The 27,635-nt window shown below is 33.0% G+C and overlaps 1 protein-coding gene across 1 annotated transcript; it reads right to left on the bottom strand.

Annotated features, from left to right (window-relative positions):
• Positions 1–2,376: 2,376 nt before the first annotated feature.
• On the bottom strand, positions 2,377–27,486 carry Tsp42Ee (Tetraspanin 42Ee). The gene is made up of 5 exons (XM_014247421.3): positions 27,329–27,486; positions 24,875–24,987; positions 3,836–4,195; positions 3,581–3,775; positions 2,377–3,512 (listed from the first exon to the last, which is right to left on the bottom strand). Exons 2-5 carry the CDS (start codon positions 24,932–24,934, stop codon positions 3,441–3,443), a joined length of 687 nt encoding a protein of 228 aa, XP_014102896.1. The 5' UTR covers positions 24,935–24,987; positions 27,329–27,486; the 3' UTR covers positions 2,377–3,440.
• Between the last annotated feature and the right edge of the window lie 149 nt (positions 27,487–27,635).

Below are 27,635 nucleotides of genomic sequence, written 5' to 3' on the forward strand. Positions count from 1 at the left end.
TGCTAAATTAAATGTTACCAACTTTAAGCAGGCAAGCAAAAAAAAGTCAGATTAAATGAAACGTAATTGTTTAATATCCGCTTCCCATATGTGTTGACTCACTATCGATTTGCCGAAAATTCGATAACAGTGAGACTAACGTTTGTGGATTTTGATTTTTATTGTTCAGCGACTAGAATTTTGAAAACAGTTTGTAGGTCTTACAATATATAATATAGCATTGAGTTAAGAATGATAGAAGCAAGATTCCTGCATCGTGACGTCATACACTATAGAATGAATAGCGGCAACATAGAAACAAAACCAAATCCATATAGCCTATGACGTCATCAATTTTGTATTTCTGAGTGTTGGCCAGTCCAACCCAAAAAAAGTAGAAGCATCTTTTTCAGAGCTCGTTTCTATCTCGATCCCAATTACTACAACGACAGAAAACGACCGTTCTATGTCGTTTCAAAATGGAGAACACCAATTTACTTTCGATAAATGTTAATAATGCCAACAGGAATGCCACATAGGCGTTCTAATTTCGTTTTAAAACGACAACGAGAGTAGGGCCGAATGTTAAAAACTCTCTATCTTTATCATTCTTACATAGAGTGTAAATTGTACGCTAAGTAGTTTGTAACTGTTCTGAAATCAAAGTAGATAATATAGGGTTCTACACTATATGGAAATGATCAGAATGACTAGACGAACCCGCGAATCTTTGTTTAGTCTACAATACAAATTGGTACGAAAATCAATTTTTTTTTTCAGAAAATAAATTGAAAATTACAAAAAAATTAAGTGTAATTATTATCGATTTTATTTAGAATTCGTAATTAGTCGCTGTTTTAGGTGACACCAAAACCGATGGGGCATACCGGAGCTTCTCCTGAAATGAGTATAATCAACGGCAAACTTTACAGCAAATTTAAAATGTAAAATTATTCCAATCGATGCAAATGTTTGGTGTGCTTGCTTTGCTTTCCAATCACCAAGGCAATGAATGACCTTATTATCATTAGTATGTTGTTGTTGGTAATACTTGTGGCACTTGCATGCAGACATATCCAGCAATTATTATTAATAAAATATTGTAGCTTAAGGGTTGATTGCAACTATTAATAGCTGTGGTAATATGTTGAAAATGCTTAAGTCGACTTAAGCTTTTTTAGATATTATGACATCTAGTGAAAATCTGAGCATTATCTTCCTTATTATTTCAACGCATTTTGAAGGTTCAGATCATATAGGGTGCTTGAAAGATAATAACAAGTCCAAGTCTCGAATTAGTTGGTCAAAAAATCGAAAATTATTCTCAGTTACTTAAGTTTACTTAAGCTTCATTAACATATTGTCCAAGCTACAAAACAAAAGTTTTACAAAATATTCCGCCCAACTCAGGTTTCCTTGTATATATGTATGTGCGAGTATATGCACCTGATAACTATGTACATATGTATGTATTTTAGTAAACAACGAAACGTTCAGAATGGTCCGACTTAAATTAGAAGTAAGAGTTGTTGTCAAGACATTCACTTTCGACTGTCAAAGCTAAAATGACTACAGCTAGCTGTCCATTATTGTTCGTAATTCGTATTCGTTTCTGCATTTAAAGGATGTTCGTATGTAATAAATTAAATTATTAATAAATAATAAAGATATAAGCTATTATTATTAAAATAACTAAGGAATTTGCATATATAAGTAAATGGTTTTGTGATAGGTCATAATTCAGCATTATTGTTTGAGCACTTAGGTCCACCTTAGGTCCACGCAATATATATGTATATATACTTGTAAATTCAATATGTAACTTTCTAAAATAATCAGTTTTTTTAGTGTAATTATGTTAAAATGGCACTAGACGATTTAAACTGATTCGAGGCTCGACGTATTTTGTCTAAAACAATACTGAAAAAAAACAAGAAAAATTTTTTACATCCGTTGCCCCGAAGATATAATACCCTTCACAAACAAAAAATGTTTTCATAAAAGAACTGTTTTGTATGGCATGGATTAATCAGTTTGCATAGCAGCTACATATATGCTATAGTGACCTGGTCTAAACAATTTGTAGCGGACATGGCTAAATCAATTCAGCTCATCATGCTTATCATTTATACCTATATATATATATACATATTATATGGTCTCCAACGATTCGTTCTGGGTGTTACAGGCTTCGTGACAAACCTAATAGACCCGGTTCAAGGTATAAAATTACCTGCCTTTTCGTAAACCGACTTGCTGTTTTAATATACATACTTCCACATATAGAAATCAGAATCAACTGTTGCAATGCACATATTTTTACGCATACACATGTACGAGTATGTATTACAATAATAAGTTTGCACTTAACACACATTAAAAATAAAAATTGTACAATTTGGTTTTTTGTCGTTTTTATTTAAATATTCGTGTTTTTATGGAATTTCAAGTAGGAAAAAACTTTATAATTACTTTTGGGTAAGTGGATTTTCAAAAAAATGGTACAAAAGGTGATTGAATACATATATGTATGTATGTATATTTAGGAGAGACGAACATATTAACGTTCGTTGTATGCAAACGCATAGTAGATTCGTAAATGCATATGTGTATATTATATAGTATATATTAATATGTACATGCATACATACATATGTATGTACATATATAGTAAATAATTTGCAAGCTTTGAACTCACTTTAGTTTAACATGTAAAAAGTCATAAAATCAAATAAACATTAATTCAACATAACTTGTAGATAATGTAACTAACATTTACATATATATCTATATCTGTAATAAATATATACATATATACTTTTATTTATATCCAATAGAATACATATAATAATAAACTGTGAATGCATATTATCTCGCGCAGAGTTTAATTCAAGTCGATAACATTATTGTTTACATTTATAATAAAGACATATTTAATTCGCTTGAAAAAATAAAATTTGTTTTAAATTCACTTGAGATTTCTTTGTTGCTTATACTCCATATTTTTCATTATCTTGGCTTCCTTTTTGGTACAACGTATGTACATATGGTATATATGTATATTTAAAGTGGTTTATTCATGGCCTCATATTGTTCATTTCAGGCATACTCGGTACTTTTCATTTTATGGTTTTTAATGCGCATTTCGATTTAAACTTTTTACTTATGTAAATTCATTAGAAATGTGAATTTAGTTTTTTTTTTTTTGCTTTCAATTGTTCATATCAGCTTAATTTTCATTAGACATATATATAAAAAATTGTATTCAGAGTACATATTGTATGTTTCTCCTAACAAAAAATATACATACATACTCATAAATCAAAGGCTTACTTCAAACATTATTGCATATTATTTTAAATTTCGAAATAAATGTGCGTTTTATGACGAAATCACGACATCAACAAGCATAAAATTATAATTTGTGGAACATTTGCGAGAGGAGTGGGTTTAAGCCACGCTTAGTAGGCGTTTCGGCGTTTGTAGTTGCGCACGTTATTGGCCAAGCAGCAGGCGAAGATGAAACCAACCAACTGTAGACGATATAAACAAATTACTTTAATAATAAAAAAAAAATTATTTAAAAAAAAAAAATACACACCTCTACAGCGATCAATCCCAAGCCAACGTGTTTGGCTGTGTCGGTGCTGAAGGACATGAAATCTTGGAATTTGCTACGGCAACCACCATAAATGTTTAATGGATTCACGCAATCGTTATGCTCACAACAGCTTGAGGGTGGCGTTTGCAGCAATACTACATAATCGGTTATGCCATTCTTGCCGCAACATTTCAACTAAACGAAAGTAGACATGTTACAACCAATAATCGCACACATACAATTCAACACACTTACTGAAAGTTGTATAGCTTCAAAGACGGCCGGTTCCTTGGTATGACTATCCCATGCTTTGTCGATGACCTCGCCCATGGCATTGTTGAACTTATCCTTATTTGTCCATAGTAGTACAACAATTGTTAGCTGTATAATGAGCAGGACCAACAGGAAGACGGCATAGCACATAGTCATGCAGACCGATTCACGTATGGCACCACAACAGCCCAAAAATGCGATGAATACCACAATCGAACCGAGTGTTATGAGCATAATTGGCAAAACTGCCTGTACGGGGAAACCAACTTGGCCATCAACCTCGATCACACCGATGCTATTGAGTATAAGTGCCCCAAAGACGATGCCCAAAACACCGACAATCTGAAAGAATAGCGGTAAAATGATATTTTTAGTAGCATTGAAATATGCAAAATTTAAGGGGTTATATCTAAGTTAGAAAAAATGTGTTTTTTGTTCAATTTTCAATTTTTCTTTTTTCTTTCTTTCCTTGATCCCTTAGCCGATCTCTTTCTAATTCGAAAAAAGGTGCCTGGCGGTGAGGAATATATCTTTGGTTAAAATTATCTCAAATACAAATAAAAAAAATTATTATTACAATAGACGAATATTGGTAATGATAGAAGAAAATTGCGGCTTGTATTTCTGCGATCATTACCTGACAAGAATGTATACCCAAGAGGGTACAAATACGCTTATCGCTCCGAAACTTTTTGCCGGATCAGCTTCGAATTTTCGATTAATGTTTTCACACCTTTTCAGTTAGTCGTCATGTTGTGATAGCACGTTTCTCTTATGAAATAAAATTTTTTAAATAGGTGGCAACGCTCTTAAAAAAATATTTTCAGCAGTAATACTCCTTAAAGCACCTTAGTTTTATATGTACAAGTATAAAGCAATGATTTATTTGTCATATCAATTAAAAGTTGTAAACGTGTGGCAACGTCAAAAAAAAAGCCTTTCAACTGTATAACTTAAATTTGTTTATTGAGCGTAAACTATGAAATTAAGTAACTAACACAACATAAAAAACAACAAAACAAAACAGGGCATGTACTTGATGGGTTCGACTAAAAAGCAAGCGAAAAAGAGGCCGCGGGTGAATGCGAAATGAATGCAAAATTCAAAATAATAAGCAAATTGCACTTGATTACAATATTTCATTGGACTTTTTATGGAAACCGCCTGTTTAGAAATTAACGTATGTGTGTAGGTGTGTGTGTACACGTATGCATCGACCATGTGGGGCATAAAACACCTGCGATTGTTCATTTGCAAAATGTGTCTCTTGCATAAGCATCCATAGATACATATTTACACATGTATATAGGTAGATATATAATATATGTATGTACATGCTTGCACGTGGATATATGTACAAACATATGAAAGGCGAGGTGTTTCCTCAAGTAAATGCGAATAAAAATCCCACTTATTGACGCATTTTGTAAACATTTTTGGGCGGAGAGGTAAACATCACATGAATATACACACACGCAAATGCACTCGAGAATATACATACATACATATGTATGTATGTTTGTAGTACGTGCAAATAAGACAGACAACACTTGACCCACAATGAGTTATAAAACAAATATTTGCTATAACAAAGTTAACACAAGTGCCTATGTTATTTAACAGCAGGTAAAGCCAAAGTCATAAACAAATTCTTGTAGAAAAATTACAAATAAATAAGAGGAAGTGGATCATTTTAACGATTAGAAATTTAGAGGTTATATCCACTTGCCAGTCAGAAAAAACGTGTTTGTGAAGCGTTTTTTGAAGAGGCATTTCATTTAATAAATACATAAAAATATTTTATGAAATTTTGATTTTAAAAAATTTTAGAATCTCTTGATTCCGTAGCCGGTTTTCAGGGAAAAAAGGTGTCTGGCGGTGAGGAAGATTTTTCTGCTTAAAATTAACACAAATCAAAAAGCCACAAAAAGAAATCATTGTTGCAACAGGTGAATACGGGTAATGATCGAGGGACTAGTCAAAACATTTTTGACAAAATTACGGTTTCCCAAACAAAAAAGGAGTTATATGAAAAAATTTACACTTCACGAGTGAATTAAAAAATCGAAATTATTTTCAATAATGGTATTTCTTCGATCATTACATAACAAATATGTATATCTAAGAAGGTCGTGTGAAAATTTCAAGTCGATCGGTCCAGTCAATTCTGGAAAAGGCGTTTTTCTCCAAACGGGAACCGCTTACACTAAATTAAAGAATTCATACAAATTCCTGAATTTCCTTCAAGTTCTGGGAGGTAATTACGAAGGTTTACTAGCTTTCTATGTTCGTTCGAAGTCAGTCTAATATTTATAGGTATCCAGTCTATCAAACAACCTCAAAATTCACACCACAAATAAGAGTAGAATTTAGTTCAATATTTTTGAACTTCGATTTCGAATTTAGATAGACAGAGTTCTTCAGAAGAGACACGAGTTCTTGAAGCAAGCCTGAAATAGGCGACTTAGAAACTTCAGCCCACAGCAAATGTCTTAATAATTCAGATTATTATTTTTTAAAGCCCTATGATATTGGTTAGGGTCGTATAGAAAAGGAGAAGCCTGCGGCGCTGCATCCACAACGACACTCGCAATAAAATTCTTCAGTAACGTGGCGAATCATATGTCAGTCATAATATGAAAATTACATTATGGGATTCAATGGATTATGATGTCATACTCATAGATTTTTCGTAAGAATTTCATTTTCATTTCCATACGAAGAAGCGAGAACGTGCTTGAGCAATCTATATCATTTTCAACATTGTAGAAAATGAGAACAACTAAATTGCAAATCGTGACCACGAAAACCTAAATAAAATTTTAATTAAATATTTTTCCTGCGAAATAATAAATAGTTAAACGCTAAGTGAGTACCAAAAGTAATATAAGGCATAACCAATTCATTATATCAGCTTTAGTAGGAAAAAAATACCTAATAAAAGTTGGAAGAAAACAAGAAAAAACGTTAAGTTATAATAGCCTTCACCAGTAAAAAGGTTTTCCATACAAGAACTTAATTTTGATCGGTCAGTTTGCCAGCTATGTGCTATAGTGATCCGATCTGAACAATTGGTTCGAAAATGCAATTATGCAAAATTTTAAATCGATATCTCAAAAACTAGGGGACTAATGCGCGTATATGCAGACAGACGGAAAGCCAGACGAACAAATCGACGTAACCCGACAAGTTGATCATACACTCTAAGACGTTTCCTTCTTGGTGTTACAAACGTGACAAACTTAATATACTCTGTTCAGGGTATAAAAATTAAAAACAAAAATTGGAAAAAAAAGTGGAAATAAATAAATAAATGAAAAGTATGAGAAATGGAGAAAATTAGTTGCGTAATGGGAGTTTTACTTCAGTGCTTTACGGGAAAGAGCAAGAGGAAGCAGACCTAATTGACTTCACTTGGTCTTTACGCGTTGCGGCTGGCTGGCGTCTGTGGGACTGTGAAAGAAGAGGCAACTGTGAGGTGTCATTTGAAGTGAACCACAGACGCTTGGGTGGCGTAGCGGCAAGAAGATAAATACAGAGTTGTAACATTATGATTGCGCAAAGCTGGTTATATATTTTTTTTTTTTTGAGGTTATAATTTTTTAGGTTTTTTTGTTTGCGGTTATATTTTTTTTTTTGAGGTTATAATTTTTTAGGTTTTTTTGTTTGCGGTTATATTTTTTTTTTTTTGAGGTTATAATTTTTTAGGTTTTTTTGTTTGCGGTTATATATTTTTTTTTTGTGTCCCGCTATAAACGTATGCTTTCACAAACAAACAACAACTAGTGTATTTAATGCTAATGAACTTTGAGCACGCAAAGGCAAAAGAATAATGCCAGCATAATAAGTGTAGCAAATACACGAAAGATAGAAGTAAGTATGTATCTGAAAATACAACAACATCAAAGTACAATTCTCAAATGATAAAGAAACAACGCATTTGAGACTTAATTGCGGGATTGCTACTGTGTGTAATACATTTGTATGTATGTGTGTACATTCACACGTACTTGCCACCGATCAGGCAGATTGACACCAGTCACGCCGCTTTGTGAAGCAACAAGCTGCAAGCTTTACACGTACTCGCTACATTTGAATACACATGTACATATCGCTCTTTGATTACTCATACCCGCCATTGTTGGCCAAATGAAAAATGCAAAGTGTTATAATTTTGCTTACTAGAACAACGCCTGCCCTCCCTAATAGCCGAGAGTAATGAGGTCAGCATAAAAAAGTGCCACCAGTGGGTAATAACGAATTGGAGAATGTTGAAATTTAAATGAAGTAAACCAACGGCCAAAACTAATGCACCGACCGGGTGTAATAAACTACGAGTATGTTAATTTGAGAAGCGAAAACTACAAGTAACAAAAAACAAGAAAAAACGTTACCTTCGTTTGCGCCGAAGCTAAAATACCATTCACAAATACAAAGGCTCCTTACAAGAATATGATTTTGACTAGTTTTCGGAGATTACAGTGTTGCTTCAAATAAAAAAGTTTCCCATACAAGTACTTGATTGCGATTGTTCAGTTTGTATGGCAGCTATATGCTATAGTGGTCCAATAGCGGCCGTTCCGACAAATGAGCAGCTTATTAGTGAGAAAGGAACAAGTGCAAAATTTCATCGATAGCTTAAAAATTGAAGGACTAGTTCGCATATATACAGACGGACGGACAGACAGACGGATATGACTAAGTCAACTCAGCTCTACATACTGATCATTTATGTACATATTTTATAGGGTCTCCGACGTTTCCCTCTGTGTGTTACAAACTTCTTGGCAAACTTAATATACCCTGTTCAGGGTATAAAAACAACAATTAAATGATAAGACCTTGGAAAAACTAAGGCATACGCATACATATAAATTTTATTGATGGTTAGCGCAAAAAAAAAGCACGAAATTAGCGCTGTAACTAGTTAACTGTACAACTAAGAAATAGCGCAATAGAGGATTAACAAATATCGGTCGTTACTGGAATCTCCAGCACACCGAGTACCATCACAATGACCGCTTCATTCTAGGGAATATTCACCAAATTAAATTGGTTTGGTAACTTGGCAAGCAGCACAAACGGTGAAGAGTAGAAAAACGAACAAGCTATTTGACTCTCAACAAATTGGTATAACGAACGCATAAAACGCGCTCCTATCTCATTTGACAACAGATAAGATGATAAGACTTGACCTTTGACAAAAAACGAAGAATGTTATTGACCAAAAATCACTTCAAAATAGATTTATTTTTGCGCGTTAAGGATTAAAAATAATAAAAATTCAGAACACAAAATGAGAAAAAAAACTTTATAAGTAACAATTTTAAGTAATTTTAAAGAGTTCTATCACATTAGTTCTCAATCACACCCACCTTTGGGTACTTAAGTTCGACGCACTCTTCCAACGGAAGAATGAGGAATTCGTTTCGAGAAACTTTTTTTGGTCAGACGTCCAATGTTTTGAATGTTTTCTATGAATTCAGAAACTCAATCAACAGAGTCTTAAGACAAATTACCCGATCAAAGTCTTACCAGGTTTTTAATCAGTATATGTTTTATATTTCTGAAATATCGCCTTTTTTAGGCTGCCCACTAGGTGGGCCCCTTAAACTGGTAACAATATCTCTGCCGGATTGATGAGATACTAAGCAGCAAATAGCAGGAAAAGTTTTAGTCTCAACCACGGACTAGGTAAGAGCAAAAAATGTACAAAAAAAAATGTACAAAAAAAAATCTGGGATTATGTGAAAGAGTCTACCGTAAGTCTATAAAAATTCAAATAATCGGATCAAGCTGCTAAAATTTTCTATTAACATTTTTTGCTGACTGGGAAGTTTAATGAATATCTCTGCTATATGGTATATATGTACATATATAGTATGTATACACATATGTTTTAATGCAAATGTTTTTTGTATGTGGATGTGTATGTAGTATACGGTAACTACCCGCCTTGGCTCCTAATAAGCTACATTTGCGCCATTCATCGTCACCGTTGCGTTTGCAGTCGCGGCTGTACCCACTATGGAATGTGTTCAAACCCAATGGCATAGCGCCATCACCGATTACACACACTCACACTTTTTTGTTGTTTTTGTGCAACACACAAATTTATTTAATTACAGCAAGTAACTGGCATCGCTCACAATTAGCTAGCGAGCAGTTTTGTAGGTAAATGTGCGTGCAAAGAGCGACTGACGCGACAAATGTATGTTAATATATAATAATATACATACATATCTATATATGTATGTATGTATTTGCATATAAATAATAAAGTATATAACTTCATTAACATTTGTAACTTTACGGAAATATAGTCATGATTTCACACACACACATGCAAACACACTTCGCTGCACAAGCCCCACTATCACCACTTTTATCAACGCTCATACATACAGTATACATACAACAAGCCAGTGATTGCTTGTGGAGCGCCAACTAAGTGTATTTAATTCATGCAGCGTCGCTGCTGCTAACTCTGCCGACACGCCAACGCTTTGCAGAAGTGTAAATGAACGCTTTAAGATTAATTAAACTAATAGACGTCTCTTAATAGCCACACAAAAACATACATATACGCTCGTTGCTAGAGAGATGGGTTAACTAAACTGTTGACGTTTGGCGTTGTGAACTCGAAGCTCGTTACAATACCGGTGATAGACAAGTAAAGTGATGAGTAAGTTTAAGCATCATGCAAACTTTTCAAACTAAAAAAATTAAAGAAAAACAAATCCGTGAAAGTTTATGTGAAGAATCACACCTTTAACTCTCACCTTGGTGGAGACATGAAATTGTAACAAAATATTTTATTGCAAAAATTATGTGTCAAATTTAGCAGTCAAGCGAAATTTAGTTTTTATACGATAGTTGATATTAAGCCATCGAGTTTTATAAGGGAAACGCTAAAATTGTTAAACTCTTGAGTAGAATCGTCTACTCTACTTATAAGCTACTCTAGGTAAAATAATTGTCATATGTTAGTCCAAGATATTAAGAATAATTTAAATAAATTCAGTTGCATTGAAGCTACAATACTCTTCACCAAAAAAGTTGCAATACAAGCACTTGATTCCGTTCGTTCAGTTTGTAGAGCAGCTATATGTTATAGTGGTCCGATATGAACAATTTGTACGGAAATTGTAGCATTGTCTTAAACAATAATCCATGCCAAATTTCGTAATATTTAATTTAAATTTAATAGCTTTAAATTTAATAGCTTATTAAATCAAAGGTTTATTATGCAAGAACTGGATTCCGATCTTTCAGTTATATGGCAGCTATATGCTATAATGTTCCGATATCGGCGATTTTGACAAATGTGGCGCTTTTTGAGGGGGAAACGACGAGTGCAAAATTTTAGTTCGATATCTTAAAAACTAGTTCAGGTACAGACGGATTTTATAGATTTATTTGTATCTCAGTTGCATTAGATATGTACCATGTATAGCGTTATCCTGTTGTATCAGTGGGAAGTTTATGTTGTTCGAATTAAAAATTTGATGTATGAGCCTTCCGGAAAAGTATTTATCTTTATTGTTCAATCAAAACTTGCGATCGATTTCGATAACTCTTAGAGCTTTATGCTCTAAAAAGCCTTATCATTACATGTTAGCCTAACCATACGATAGTTTGCAATTACAACATCGTTACCATAAAAGTTTGGTTATGTTTAATTTTGATAAGCTATGTTATTGTGAATACTTTAGAAGAAAGTTCACAAAAGTTGCATTGTGACTGCACAATAAATACAAAACATTTTTTGCAATATTTCTACACATCTCAACTGTAAGGTTTTGTTTCGGTTAACCGAAGGTTTTAACCAGATCTTTCAAATTTGGAAAAGGTTAAATGCATAACATATGAGACACAATTAATACAAATAATGGATTCGTTGCGTCATAATAGAGAGAAGAGGAGGTTTTGTTTACAATTACTATGCAAAATTGACAGTTTGTTAATTTAAGATGTAGGATATGGCAATCTTTAACTTTATCATTCTTAGGATGAGCTTATTCCTCTTCTTTGAGAGAACCAGTATTATTAGTCGAAGAAAATGCATAGCTTGGATGAATAAGCTTTAAAAATAGTATGGGAAATTTAAGATTTCGGTTACAAATTATTCCATAACATACTTGTACAAGATTCCTCAAAGTTAGCCGCCAACGACTATTTTAGACTATAGATCTTTGAAAAGTGATCCATCGCTCAAACATTTGCTCGTTTATAGCATATTGTTATTTTGGATAGAAAAAGAAGAACTTTGTCAAATCGTCTTCTTAGTACAGGACAGACTATAAGTTTCCATATATCACTGCAGCACTTATGTATCACTATATGTATGTATGTATGCACATATGTATATAATAGACATGTCGCACTACTTTATAGACGCCACTTTCCGCATTCCCAAAACTTTTTTGTGCCACCACATCAACGTCAAGCGCCAGCATCGTGTGCAGAATCGACCAGAGATATGCATTGGCTGTTGCTTGACAGTATTCACTTTATATAATCGAATATGCATACATACATACATATGCATGTACGAGAAGAATATGCGCACATCCTGTTGCTATAAATGCCGTCTGTCTATACATGAAAAATTCGCTCCATTGTTGTAACATATGAATCATCGTCGCATACAAAATTTGAATCCTTATAAAATCGCCTCACTGAACACTTTCACTTCCTTTTTACTTGTTGTTGTTTATATTTTTGTGTATTGAGATGATGACGTAATACAAATGTCACTCGACGTTTCAGCGTGCCGCAAGCCAATAGCATACACTCTGACAGTAGTTGCAAAAAGTAGACGTACTAGAAGCAGATTCACATACATTTAAGATGGCAAAGGATGCCCGTCTATATATTTTGTTTTATTTTCACTTTATGTTCGAAGCCACAAGCTGCTAAATCAACAAAGCAACTGTTTTGTGTGGAAAAACTACTCAAAACGGAAGGATGTTGCCGCTTTAGCGTATATCCCATAGACATGCAAATGCATGTGTATGCTACGTCATAGTGACAAGTCAAGTTATGACCTACTTTAAGGGGGACGGACGGCAGTAGTTTGGTGCACAATCTTTGTGTTACTCTTGCCACAAGCTGGTGTAATTATACTTGTTGCTGTTGTTGATGTTATTTCTGTGCTGCCATCACTGGCACTTTCGTTGACAATTACATTTTTGGTGTCAACATAATGTACTTGTATATCTGCCTCTAGGCTATTATTTCTTGCTAGTTTTATCACACTAGCTGTTAGCGAGCTTATAGAGCTCATATCTTTCAGCTTGTCTTCACTTGTCATTGTTTTTATATAAGCCCTAGTTCGCACTTCATGCGTTATTATACACTGAATAGGATATATTAAGCTTACCACGAAGTTTGTAACACCCAAAATGGAACGTCGGCGATTCTAAAAATTCTAAAAAGCATACATGTACGAGATGTGTTCAAAGGAAAAGATGAATTTTGATTTTTCGCGGGCTGTCTACATTCGATTATCGATATTTTGTTTTTGTTATAATCGCACACATATGTTTATCCAATTTCGATTAGTAGTTTGTTTTTGACAACAGAAAAGATTAGTCACCTTTTTGTGTGCTCCTCGATTTTTGACTTTTGAAAGAAATGGATCAAAGAATACGTATTAAATTTTGCGTTAAAAATAGAGTAAAGTGCTCCAAGGCACTTCAAATGTAATCTGTGGCATTCGGTGAGTCCAATTTGTCTCGCAAAAGTGTTTATAAGTGGTAGAAGCGCTTTACATAAGGCCGAGAAGATGTTAAGGACGATGAGCATTACGGAGGTGCGACCACGTCAACAAGCGAAGAAAACATCGAAACAGTGAAAAAAAATTGTTCTTGAAAATCGTCGAATCACTATTAGGGAAGTTGCAGAGGATGTTGGCATATCAATCGGCTCATGGCATTTAATTTTTTCGCATGGTTTGGGCATGAAACGTGTGGATTCTGCTTCACGATAATGTACCAGCTCACACGTCAATGCTTTTTCGTGTTTTTTTTTGGCCAAAAACAAAACCGTAATCATGCCTCAACCAGATTTGGCTGCCTGCGACTTTTTCCTATTCCCAAAACTGAAGAAACCAATGAAAGGAATGTATTTTGCCGCAATTGCTGAGATCAAGTCAGAATCGAATTAAGAGCTGATGGCCATACCGAAAAGCGCATTTTAGAATTGCTTCGAGAATTGATAAAAGCGTTGGCACAAGTGTATTATATCCAAGGGGGATTACTTTGAAGGAGACAAAATAGATATTGATGAATAAATAAGTACTTTTCAAAAAAAAAAATTTTCCTTTGAACACACCTCGTACATATGTACATATATAAATGATCAACGTAGCGAGTTGAGTCGATTTATCCACTTAGTCCGTCTGTTTGTCCGTATTCAATCCACCAGCGAGCAAGGGGTATAATTTGCCGCGGTAAATTATGCCTGTTTTAAGAAGCGACTAAAAATCATATGCCTGTTATTATTTATCATTTCCCATACTTTAATTCCTTAGGTTCGAGAATTCAATTAGAAATCGCTTAATTTTTTCTTTGAAGAAAGTTCTTATTCTCTCTCGATGCGTTCTTTGGAAGCCCTGTACAGTCGCATTTCGCTGACTCGAGTATATTTAGTAATGTATGTAACTGTTGTTAGCAACACAAGATCAAATTTTCGCTCCTGCCTTGAACTCACATTTTTTCCGATTTCTTCTATGAGATCATACAAGGTTTCCTTAATCGTTGAAGTGGAGAATACTTAAAAACATACATACATATACACTAACACTTCCCGCATACATATAATAAATTAATACATATTATTTTGCGCAACTATGCATTTTGTCCTTTGGGAGGAGGTGGGGTGAAATGCTGACAACATTGGGTGGAAATACGACGACGCCAATGCTTCCTAGGGTTTCTCGAGTGTGCTTTGGGAGACATTTGTCGCATGCCTAAAATGTTTACAAATTACGCTTATATGTAATTGAAACAATGGCGGCAAAAGCAGAAACAACTAAACACATACATACTTACATATGTATATGGGAAAATAATAATACCAACAACAACAAATTCCCACATATTTATATAGCTAGGTTAAGTGACGCCTTCGTTTGCCGCCAACGACGCTTTGGCTGACGGTATATACCATACATGTATACATATGTATATACTTATGCATATATATATATATATATGAGGCATGATGTATGCATGTATATAATTACATAAGTATGTGTATATCTAGATCCGCGTGATGTTATTGCCAAATCTTCCCTTGCTATCAGCGTTTTTGGCGCCAAAGACTGACATTAGCCGATTGCTTTTAAAAACGTTGACCAGCCATTGGGTTCGGTTTGTTATTCCTTTATTCTTTGGTTAAAGCTCACAACAAGCGTTTTTTCACGTATCTCTCTTACCCACGTTTTGCGTTATTTACATTTTTGTTAGCCCCATAATTCCTTTTTTATAGGAATATTAAGCGAGCTTCGGAAGTATAGCTAACGACAAGAGGTTTGGGCGTTCAGTAGAATGACGTCACTGCATAGCAAGACATACGGAAAGCAAAACAATAATATGCAAAAACAAGAAAACAAAAAATTTAATAAAACAAACATATACGCGGAGTTCCAGGCAGTTAAGTTTGTCTGAAGCCTTTATGTGCCTGAAATTTGTCGACTTTTATCTCCCTATTTTGGCAATTGCCACTGTGATCGCCAGCAAAACAATATCAACACATTACTTTTGAATTATGATGTTTATGTCCCTTCGACAGTGTACATACATACATACACTTGTTTTGCTGATGCTGTGGCAGTCATTGTTACACGTCAGCAGTCAAGCGTTATATGATTCTATTATACAAGTCTATAGTGTTGCCAGATTGAATTATTAAGACTGCTTTTAACAACGAATGCAATTATTCAATTAGAGGGTGCATTTTTAGATGCTAGTTTTTCCCTATACAAATATCGGTATTTCTAGTGGCGTTCCTGAAGAAGCCAATAGAGGGCGCTACAAAACATTTTGCACCCCATGTAAATACCATTTACAGCAAATAGTTAGAAAATATCATTTTATTGGTCGAACGAATCATTAAAAATCGGCCTAACTCATTTGATTTGTTTGCGTGAGAGCAATTTTTGAGACGCTACGGTAATTCTCTATGCTCATTAACCAGGTATGTCTGACCAGTTGAAAAAAGGCACGCTTGGAACGAAGTGGTGGTCTTCTTACAGAGCAGGTACGGTGACCATGTGCTCGAAAGTAAAATAATTTTTTTGTATTTAAATGAAAATATTTCAGACCTAACAAAAACACGCTTTATATTTACGAAGTACTTCAAACTCATTCAAAGCCCTGTCGAAAGCATAAACTCAACCTAAACTTTTTCGAAGTTTCGTAAAGGGATGATCTACTTGTAAAACTTTTCGCCAAGTTGCAATCAACTTGATTATTTAGCCAGTCTTCTTTAAGAATGAAACTTACTGGTTTTAATTGTAGACTACTGTAGAGCACGTCGATTAATTTGCAGTAAATGAGTGAGTAGAATTTTGCTACCCCTACTTTATAGCGTATATTGAAGACGGTTCTCGCTCCACTTTTATGAATAGCAGCAATAAATCACCGACTATGAATATACTTTGTATGAATTTTAGAACATAATGGGCGCCAGCTGCATTAGTCATCATGTGAAAGCTCTTTCCAAAAATGATATTTAAGAAACATCATTACCAGCTCATTCAGCATATTCCAGTAGACTGCAGGCAGCGCTGCGCATCGAAAAGATGGCAACTTTACCAAGATTTTTTCAGTAAAAAAAAACTCAGTAAAAATATCCATTAAATGTTAGCCGTTTAAAACGCAGAGAAAGAGCGCGGTACAAAACCAACATTTAATTGTGAAATGTATCTCAGAAATATGTCTTAGATAAGTACTTTAGCTTAAATTTTATTAGCACTAGTGAAGAGTTTTCACGTATTTAACGAATCAATTACATGCTATTTTTTATAATACTAATTTTACACAACACAACACACTCTTATAAAATTGACTAACTAAATACACTTATGTATAAAGTTTCTATGGTTTTATTGCTCTTGTTTCAGCAAAAATCGATCGAGAGGCGCTCACGCTTACTTTTGTAAAGGTGCACTGAAGCAAACGGCATCTGTGTTGCCCCAAATTTTATGTAGAACACTTCATTGGATACACAGCAGCCGCTTTTAATTTACATACATACGTGCTTACTTATATATAATATTTATTTTAGGGGTAAGTAAATGAAAGCACACAGTGCCAAACCGTATTTACGTAAGTATATTTATTTGCAGTTCGTTTTTGAGATTTTCATTTTCATATCGCTCTTTATTGATGGTATTTCTCAATACATGAAGCTAAATTTGTTTTTAAATTTTATTTTTTTGTCATTTTTAAACAAGAAAACACAAGATTGACTTCGATCGCTCAGAAGCTATAAGCTAAGCTCTTCATAAATAAACAATGTTCGATACAAGAACTTGTTTTAATCTTTGGGTTTGTATGGCAGCTATGTACCAAATATGCTAAAGCGATCCGATACCAGCGGTTCCTACAAATGAGCAGCAATGGGGAGAAAAGAATGTGTACAAAATTCATATTGTTAACTCAAAAACTGAGGTATATACAGACAGACCGACTTGGTTAAATCGACTCAGCTCGTCATGCTGATCTTTAAAATATGTAAATATATATACTAATATTTTAAAGGGTCACCGACGTTTCCTTCTGGGTTTTGCAGACTTCGTCGCAAACTCAATACATCCTGTTCAAGGTATAAAAAATATATCTTTTGCAGCATTTTTGTTTGTTTTGTCAGTTATAGTTTCAGCTAGTTAGTACACTCAACAATCGATTGAATCTCAGCGTTCACTTCAGGATTCATTAAGGATAGCAATGATAAGGTTTATATTGAATCAGTGATAAACAAATTTAACATTTTAGTTCTAAAATTTATTGTACATTTTAAGAAAAAAATTTAATTACGTTTTCTTTACCCCAAACTGATAAGTGTAATAATTCATTGTTTAAGCACATGTTTTTTTTTTGGTCAAAAACACATTTAAAACATAAAAAAATCGTAGCACGTCCACAATTACAAATAAACAATTACGAAGAAAATCATAACAATCGTCCGCTTTATCATAAAGGTTAAAGTTAAATCGGCTTTCAAGTAATTTGCGTAGTATTTTAAAGTATGACCGCGATTTATCTGACAAAACCACATTGAAGGTGAGGCGTGTTTAGAATTAATTCAATGCATTGAATTAGAAGTCTTTAAAATAGCGGTTCTTTTAGATTTCTAACTACGCTAATGACCGTTATTTGCTTGAATGAAGTTAAAGCAATTTGGAGGTTTTGATTAGTTTGAAATATGTTTTTAAATCAAAACAATCTAACAGCGAATCTAACGGAATAAATGTCATTCCCTTAATTAATAGACTAGCGATTAATTGAGCAACTTGATCATGCGTATGAGAAGCAGCTAATTGGAAAAATATTTTTTGATCTTATATATACATATATAGGTATATGTATGTACTCGTATATAAGCGCATGTATACCATATATCACACATTAATTTCCACATTTCAATGTTAATAAATAAATAGGTAAATAAATATACAAATGACGAATAAAAATCACAATTTATAATCGTAAACCGCGATTGCTTGGTTAAGCTGACGACGAGTTGATGTAATGAAGAGCAGAAAGTGAAAAATAAAAATAAAATATTGCATCCGATAATGTGCTCTTCCACATGCGAGATGCCCGGTTTATGGACACTGATTCTGCATCGTGATGAAATATGTGAACATATGCATTTTAAGATACATTTATACCAAGTGTCATGCCACTCATTAAAAAGTTCTTAAGAGTGTAAGAGTAAGAGTGGCACATCGAACAAGCAACTGATATAAGTAACTCTTATAGACTTTTATACTCGAAATATCAAAACGAGATAGTTTAGCTATATTAAATTCAATTACATTTTTTTTGTTCAGTTGTGAGATTTTTGACAAGAAAAAATCGGTCCACGGTTTTTCGTCGGTGACTGCTTGTGCCATAAGAGTAATTGAAATTTGAACTTTTTTGGGTCATAGTTCGTACAGTGTAGTCGCAAAATTATTTGTTAGCAGAAAATGACAGAGCTTGCTGTCTCTAATAATAATGCGAACTTCGACATCTAGTACTAGTTAAATCACCTCATATACATACATACATACATATATAATAGAGTTCGATGTAAAAATGACCGTAGAACTACACTGCCGCTTTCGAACTACATTTTCCCTACAGGCTACGCGCCATGTACAATACATCCATAATGATGTGGATTAGTCAATCTGACAATTGTAGGTTTTCTCCGAACACTTTGTAACGAACGCATATAGGTATATGGTATACATATGTAGATTGAAATGGAATATGGAAGATGGAAGTAGGAGAATAATTGTTAAATTGATTGTATTGTTCGCTTTGAGTGCGTCATAAATATACATACATAGGTACATGCTTATGTATGTACAGCACACAAAAATTGCTTGAGCACTGATATTCGTGACTTTCATATGCAATTATTATTAGATACATATGTACATATGTACAAATATAATATTATATATAAATATAATATAATATATAAGGTAGATTTTTTATCTTTGCGTGCATTGCATTTCCTTTAGTACCGCCTGCGAAGCGTTTAACATAAATTTTTGTTTATTCTATATATTTTATATTATTTGCAGTATATGAGACCCTCAGTATGTTATGTATGTATGTATGTATATATGTATGTACATATATACGTATGCTTCCTTCGTTTATTACGCGCGTAATTCAATCGTTCCAAGTAAACAAGATTTTTAGATATTTGCATGGTTTGCAATTTAGTCTACATACACACATATGTCCTTATGTACAATCATATAAACAAACAGCGTGTGAATACGAGTATATCAACTGGCAAAAAGCGTTGATTCAGACAAATAAGTAAAATCTGTTGCTCTTCTTTTGCCTTAAACAAAATTTTTATGTACATAAATATATAAATTTGTTTTGCCGCTTCTATTTTATTTTTATGTATATATATATATTTTTTTTTTTGCATTATACTTATTTTGTACTTCACTGTTGGCTGTTTTTAGCTCCCAAAATGTTTAATGTGAATTTACTATATACATATATATTATATATTTCAATTCTATCATTCCACTTTTCTAAAACAAAAAAGAGTTGAACTAGCAAGTTGAAAAAATATTTTACGTTGATTATTTATAATTACACCCTGAAGTTTGTAAGTTTGTCTGTATTTTTCCTCAAAGCGAACGATCAAAATCAAGCTCTTGTATGAAAAACTTTTATATTTGACAACATATCTTCACGAAATTTGACAAGTATTATTTTCCAAAGCAACGGGGCAATTTTCGTACAATTTTTGCAAAGTTTGATTACATTAATTTGTTTATTTGAAATTAGTTATTATTATTATTATAGCCCATATTTTTATTGTTGACTATGTGTTTCACTACAATAGTTTAGTAAATGCGATTATCGCAATCGTTGTTGCAATTTTGTATTTAGAAAATTACAAAGGAACTCAACTCTTCTTCTCAACTTACGCATATACTTATGCATACATGTATATTTTATTGTTATAGTTCATTCCCATATTTTTTTGCTTGCTTCTACTTGAACGGTCTTTCATATCGCAATTAAAAGTAATCAACAGACATTACAGGGCTTTAACTAAAACGAAATTAACAAATAGTTCGACCGAATCTAAGTTAATAGAAATATAAATTGGTACAAAGTGTTAAACAAAGCGTTTAATTGGACTCTTTAACATAAATGTATAGTTATTGTTGCAGCATTTGTAGGCAAATAATATTTTGTAAAATGCTGCCAAGTACCATATACTGTATTTGGCTATATACATACTTATGTATGTATTAACGTAGTTCTGTTCAGGTTATATAGACCTTATATAACAAGCGAACGTATAGATTCAAAAATCCTAGAAATCTATTACCTATTTTCTTGAAGTTTGTTTTCAAACTCCGCTTATGTGACGGCACAGAATAAAATAGAATAATTTAAAAAAAAAACCAATCTAAGAATTGTAATGAACGGACATGTGTCTGTCATTCATGTGTTGTACATTCTGTCAACGAAACTTAAATAACGTATTCATTGAAGCCTCACGAGGTATTTACCAAAAATCGATTAAACAGATCAAATACTTTTCACAGGTGCGTTTATAATAGCATAAAGAGTATAAAAATCTCTTTATCTTGATTTTGATCGTTCAGTTCGTATGGCAGCTATATGCTATAGTGATTCAATCTGAACAATATATTCGGACATTGTACCGTTACCTTGTACAATAACCTGCGCAAAATTTCGTGAAGATATCTGGTGAAATACAAAAGTTTTCCATACAAAGACTGGTTTTTGATCAATCAGTTTATATGACAGCTATATGCTATAGTGGTCCAATATGTGATGAGCAGCTCCTTGAAGAGATCCGAGGTTTCCATCAGGGTGTACCAAACTTTCTGGCAAACTTAATATGCTCTGTTCAGGTTATACAAATAAATCAAATGCTACCTTTTTTCACTTAACAAATTCAATATTATTATACTCTCGCAACCTGTTGCTACAGAGTATACTAGTTTTGTTCACCTAACGGTTGTTTGTATCACCTAAAACTAATCGAGTTAGATATAGGGTTATATATAATATATATAAATGATCAGGAGGAAGAGACGAGTTGAAATCCGGGTGACTGTCTGTCCGTCCGTCCGTCTGTCCGTCCGTGCAAGCTCTAACTTGAGTAAAAATTGAGATATCTTTATGAAACTTGGTAGACATGTTTCTTGGTACCGTGAGACGGTTGGTATTGCAGATGGGCGTAATCGGACCACTGCCACGCCCACAAAACGCCATTAATCAAAAACAAATAAATTGCCATAACTAAGCTCCGCAATAAGACACAAGACTGTTATTTGGTACACAGGATCACATTGGGGAGCGGCATCTGCAGTTAAAATTTTTTACACGAATTTGATCCCGATTACGAAGGCTTTTATTTTCGTACATACATACATATGGGTTTCTCATATCAATTAGTATAAACAACTGAACTATTTGCACCGAACCGAACCGCGGTTCAGAGATACTCGTAAACCGGTTCTTGAACCGGTATAAGTATTTTCTGAGTGGTTCGAAACACAGAACCGAACCGCTTCGATTTTTGTAGTGGTTTATAGCCCTGGTTTTAACGGCATTATGAAACGATTTTTCTTATCATTCTATATGCAAAAGCTTATTTTAATTAAATTTAATTTTATTCTCTGTTTCTAACAAAAAAGTTATATAAGTATAGACATATTACTCACTATTGATCTACCACAACACTTTTCCTTAGAAAAGTTTTATATTAGCAGCGTGAATGAATCACTTTTCTTACTTACAGGAATGGATTTGCTGACAAATCTCACATTTGGACAATCACGCTATTGGAATTTGAATTGAAATTCACTCATTGTGATTTAAATTTATTTACACTTTCATCCAAAAAATATGTGCTGATAATGAAAAACGATTTTTTCAAAAACCAATTCAGAGCTTATAAAGAGCACAGAATAAATTTTTAGTAGAGTTTTTGTAACGTTTATTTAATTTAATATATGTACATATGTATGTTCCCTTTACTTATTATGCTAAACTAGCTACAACATTGTTGCTCATTATCCGCACAGAATTTTATCACAATTTTATATTTTATGCACACACTTCTACGCAGTTTTTTACTAGCTTATGTAGATAAATGTAATAAATAAGTATTTATCTGGGTATATCCAATATTTGGCTCCGAGCTGCTGGCTGCTGATGATGATGTCACCATAGAAGAAAGATATTCGGGTATTTTTTAAAAATGTTATGAGTTTTGGTAGATTTGACGGATTTCTTGAAATGTTCGCACAAACAACTCCGCTAACTTTTTAAGCAAACAATAAAAAACATCACCGAAGCGCAACTATCGTTAAGTTTATTATATTTATATGTTTATATGTACATATAATATAATATATATATTTGTAAACACACATTTATACACACACGCATTTCATTCAAAACTCAGCCGGTTTGTCTTCACGTACATTTGTAGGTACGTATGTATGTACATACTTCCAACCGAAAAATATAGAAAAGCGGACGGGAAAGCAGTACACGTAGCAACATAGAAAATAAAGTCGGCCTTAAGCTAGTTATCAGCTGCTATTATTTTAATGTGAATATATGAGTTCCGGCAAAATGATCATATATGCCATTTTTATACTCTCGCAACCTGTTGCTACAGAGTATAATAGTTTTGTTCACCTAACGGTTGTTTGTATCACCTAAAATTAATCGAGTTAGATATAGGGTTATATATATATAAATGATCAGGATGAAGAGACGAGTTGAAATCCGGGTGACTGTCTGTCCGTCCGTCCGTCTGTCCGTCCGTCCGTCCGTGCAAGCTCTAACTTGAGTAAAAATTGAGATATCTTTATGAAACTTGGTAGACATGTTTCATGGTACCGTGAGACGGTTGGTATTGCAGATGGGCGTAATCGGACCACTGCCACGCCCACAAAACGCCATTAATCAAAAACAAATAACTTGCCATAACTAAGCTCCGCAATAAGATACAAGACTGTTATTTGGTACACAGGATCACATTAGGGAGGGGCATCTGCAGTTAAAATTTCTTTTTAAAAAGTGGGCGTGGTCCCGCCTTTAATAGGTTTAATGTGCATATCTCCTAAACCGCTAATGCTATAATAACAAAATTCACTGGAAGCAAATGTTTTTAGCACTTCTATTGACGGTGTGAAAATAGTTGAAATCGGGTGGCAACTCCGCCCACTCCCCATATAACGGTACTGTTAAAAACTACTAAAAGCGCGATAAATCAAGCACTAAACACGCCAGAGACATTAAATTTTATCTCTGAGATGGTATAAGATGACTTTATAGGAACCGCGTTCAAAATTAGACAGTGGGCGTGGCACAGCCCACTTTTAGGTGAAAACCCATATCTCGAGATCAGCTTAACCGATTTCAACCAAATTCGGTGCATAACGTTCTTTTCATGTTTCTATGTCATAGTGCGAAAATGGGCGAAATCGGACTACAACCACGCCTATTTCCCATATAACACCTTTTTCAATTCCATCTGATTCTTTCACTTTCCACTATGCAAATCAGGTAACAATGATTATATCGGGGTAAAACTTTGCGTGAATAATGCGTTTGAAGTATGCCACCTTGTGAGCAAAAATTGTCTAAATCGAGTCAAAACTGTTCAAGCCCCTAGGTAATTAATATGTTGACCCCAGTGCCTATAGCTGACTTTTTACCGAAAATATCGGTCAACATAGAACAAGGCGGCAAGATCCACAAAGAAATCTAAAACGAGTATACCATTTGACTTTGCGGGAGTATAAAATGTTCGGTTACATCCGAACTTAGCCCTTCCTTACTTGTTAATTTTTGATTTTTATATATTACATATAAAAAAAGACATAAAAAAAAATAAATTAATTAAAATGAAAAAAATATTACAAAAAAAAATAAAAATTTAAAAAACAAAAAAATTTGTTTTTTCAAGTAAAAAAAAACTATATCAGAAAATAACAAAGAACAGGATAAACGTAGCCAGAAAAAACATAGACTTTCGTTAACTGAAGCTACCCTTCCCATATACAAAAGCCAACATACAAGAATTTGATTTTGATCGTTAAGTTTGTATGGTTGTTTGATCTGGAATAATCAGTTGTCAATAAGATATAACCGTGTCTGTCAATTGCTTGTTAAAAATATTATGAATCGCTTTTGAATATATGTATTTTGTGTAGAATTTCTATGTTTGGTAACTATAAATACATGTATTTACACAGGTACTTACCACAACTACAGTGTTGAATGCAAACAGCACATATTTAGCCGTCGATGTGCCACAATCCATTGTGGTAACTTTAGCGTTATATCTTTCTTCGAAACAAACTATTATAAGTTAATCTGAAACAGAGGACATTAATAATTTAATGAGTGTTAGAATACATATTCAGTTGTGAGATTTCAAGTACCTAAGATTATTTAAAGCCACTTTGCAGTTCCTTATAAAAAGAATGAATATATCTAACAACAAAAATTGTAATTAAAATATGAAAATATAATTTTTAATCAAAAAATTCGAAACCCTTGTTGTACACATTCTAATTTTGTGTATAAAATTTAGATTTTTATTTTAAAAAAATTTAATAAAAAAATTTGAAAATAAAAATTTAAAAGCTAATTTGTTCTATTATTTAATTCATTATATTAAATTATAAATTTTTAATTCCGATGTTGAGATTGAAAACAAAACTTTTATAATAAAATTGTTAAATTAAAATTTTTTAAATACAAATATAATATTTTTATAAATTAAATCCAATTCTAGTTCAAAATGGTAAAATACGATGTATGCAAAAGCGAAAAAATGTTAATTCTAAAACAATTTTTTTTTAATTCGTAATAATATGCGTGTTATTAATTTTGTTTCAATCGAGTATTTGGGATTTAAAAATGAAAATTAATTTTGATTCGGTTTTTGGGATTAAAATTTATTTTAGTTAAATCCGTAACTCGTTTTAAATTTTTTTTCCATCCGGTATTGGAGAGTAAAAATTTCAAAATTATTTTGGATTTAGATTTTCTGAATTGCAAAAAATAAAATAAAAATTAGTTCAAATGTTAATTCAATTATTTTTTTTAATGCATTATTTGCAACCCCGGAAACAGCACACGGAAGTGCTTAATAATAATTCTATAGATCTTCAATACTCTTTGCTTAATACGAATATATGGTAATTCGAATATAATGCATATTTATTACAGCATGCCGTAATAATTTATTGTAATAGTTAAGTTTTTTTAAGCTGACATTCTCATCATGATGAAATAAAAATAATAATTTATTGTATATTATAGATAAAAACAAAACATATCTTATTTGTACGTAACTTCGTTGCTTCAATCGGTTTATATATAGAAACTGTATGTCTTGACTGTTGTTGACTTAATTCTAACTCAGACGACTACCTAACAAAATAAGAGGTATTTTAAACTTTTTTTATCTACAGCTGTTACTGAAAGGAAGTACACACATGACTTCCAAGAAATTATATGCAATCTTCCGATGATTCATCGGACTATATAACTAAATACAGCACATACTACTGCTATGACATTTCATATCATTATGTATAAATATCTTTAAGTACATGTCAATGTGATTTAAGTTGCATCACAACCACATGAATTATTATTTATGTGATATGTTACAGATTCATGTAGCAAAAAACTCCGCACCAACCATAAAATGTATATGTATGTACATACAGTATTGTAGCTTCACGCTTTATTCATTTTCGCAAAACCGGTATAACTTGCTGCCGCACAACTTTAATATATTAATTTGTAGGTATGTACAAACATATATGCACATACACACATACCATAGGTAGGTTTCCTATTTGAAATGGTAAATACTTTTTAACAAAACTGCTCTTCAGATTTCATGAGTTCTTGTTGATATTCTTTCGGTCGATTTTTAAATTGTTATAAAAATTGCATATTTGTGCATATTACCATTTATATTGTTAAGTATATTGGCGAACTTCAAGTGATTATGGTCACTGGCAATCACTTAATACGCACATGAATGCAACACAGCCCAACGTCCTATGGTCCTATGCTACCATTGAGTATTTACTTGCATACATACTATACAGCTCTTTATATTTTTCTCTTCAATTATTGTGGCCTTGTGCTGTCTCTCACTTACATCACTTTACACAGCGATGCACTAAATCTTCTCATGCGTTCATTGACACTTGTTTTTTAATAAAGGCGCATGTATGCATTTTCCTTTGTTTTGGTTTAATCCTTTGTCTCATATATAAAGTACCTACGTGATTTTGCACATCTAGCATATCTATCGGATTCAATTTCATTTATTATTATATATATCTTTACAGTTTATATAAATAAACAATGTCCTCCTATTTACGATCATGCATATTTTTCTCAATAAGTAATGTCACAATAATTAAAATATAACTTTATTGAAAATACATTTTGCATTTTTATGCACATTGTATCAATTACGCCGCAGTTTCACACTGCGATTGGGTTGGAGAACCCAGCATCCTGCGCAGTTTTTCTCCCATTTATTGCTCCTTTATTCAACATATCAAAAATTGTTACAGTCACTACACACTAGCACTTGATTGGTAATTTAACAGTAAATGTACATAATATTACATATATTATTTAAACTTATTTAATTAAGTAAAAATGATTTCACTCATTATACCTTTCAACACAACTATTGTTGCTTTTCAATTCACTTTGATAAAATATTTAAACAACAGCACACGTATACGCAACCAACCAACAACAAAATATACCAATCACTTCTACTTTCAAAATTTGAATGACAATGTGGTGCCATCAAAAACCAATTCCTGCTATCATGGAGGCAAATGCACGCAAAATACGAGTACTGCCAAGTTACACATTGTGCTTGTGGGTAAGCACTGCGAACAGCAGGGTTGCATACTATTTATTAACTTTTTGTAACAATCTTCCACTCGTTCCAATAGAAAAAAATAATTAATAAA

This window comes from Bactrocera oleae, chromosome 4, assembly GCF_042242935.1.
Source record: "Bactrocera oleae isolate idBacOlea1 chromosome 4, idBacOlea1, whole genome shotgun sequence".
In the NCBI taxonomy this organism is placed as follows: Eukaryota; Metazoa; Arthropoda; class Insecta; order Diptera; family Tephritidae; genus Bactrocera; species Bactrocera oleae.

Coding starts and splice junctions, on each gene's coding strand:
- Tsp42Ee (XM_014247421.3), bottom strand. CDS start 24,934: ATGGATTGTGGCACATCGACGGCTAAATATGTGCTGTTTGCATTCAAC. Junction 4,196..24,874: donor CATTCAACACTGTAGTTGTG/GTAAGTACCTGT, acceptor CTATTCTTTCAG/ATTGTCGGTGTTTTGGGCAT. Junction 3,776..3,835: donor TTGAAGCTATACAACTTTCA/GTAAGTGTGTTG, acceptor ACTTTCGTTTAG/TTGAAATGTTGCGGCAAGAA.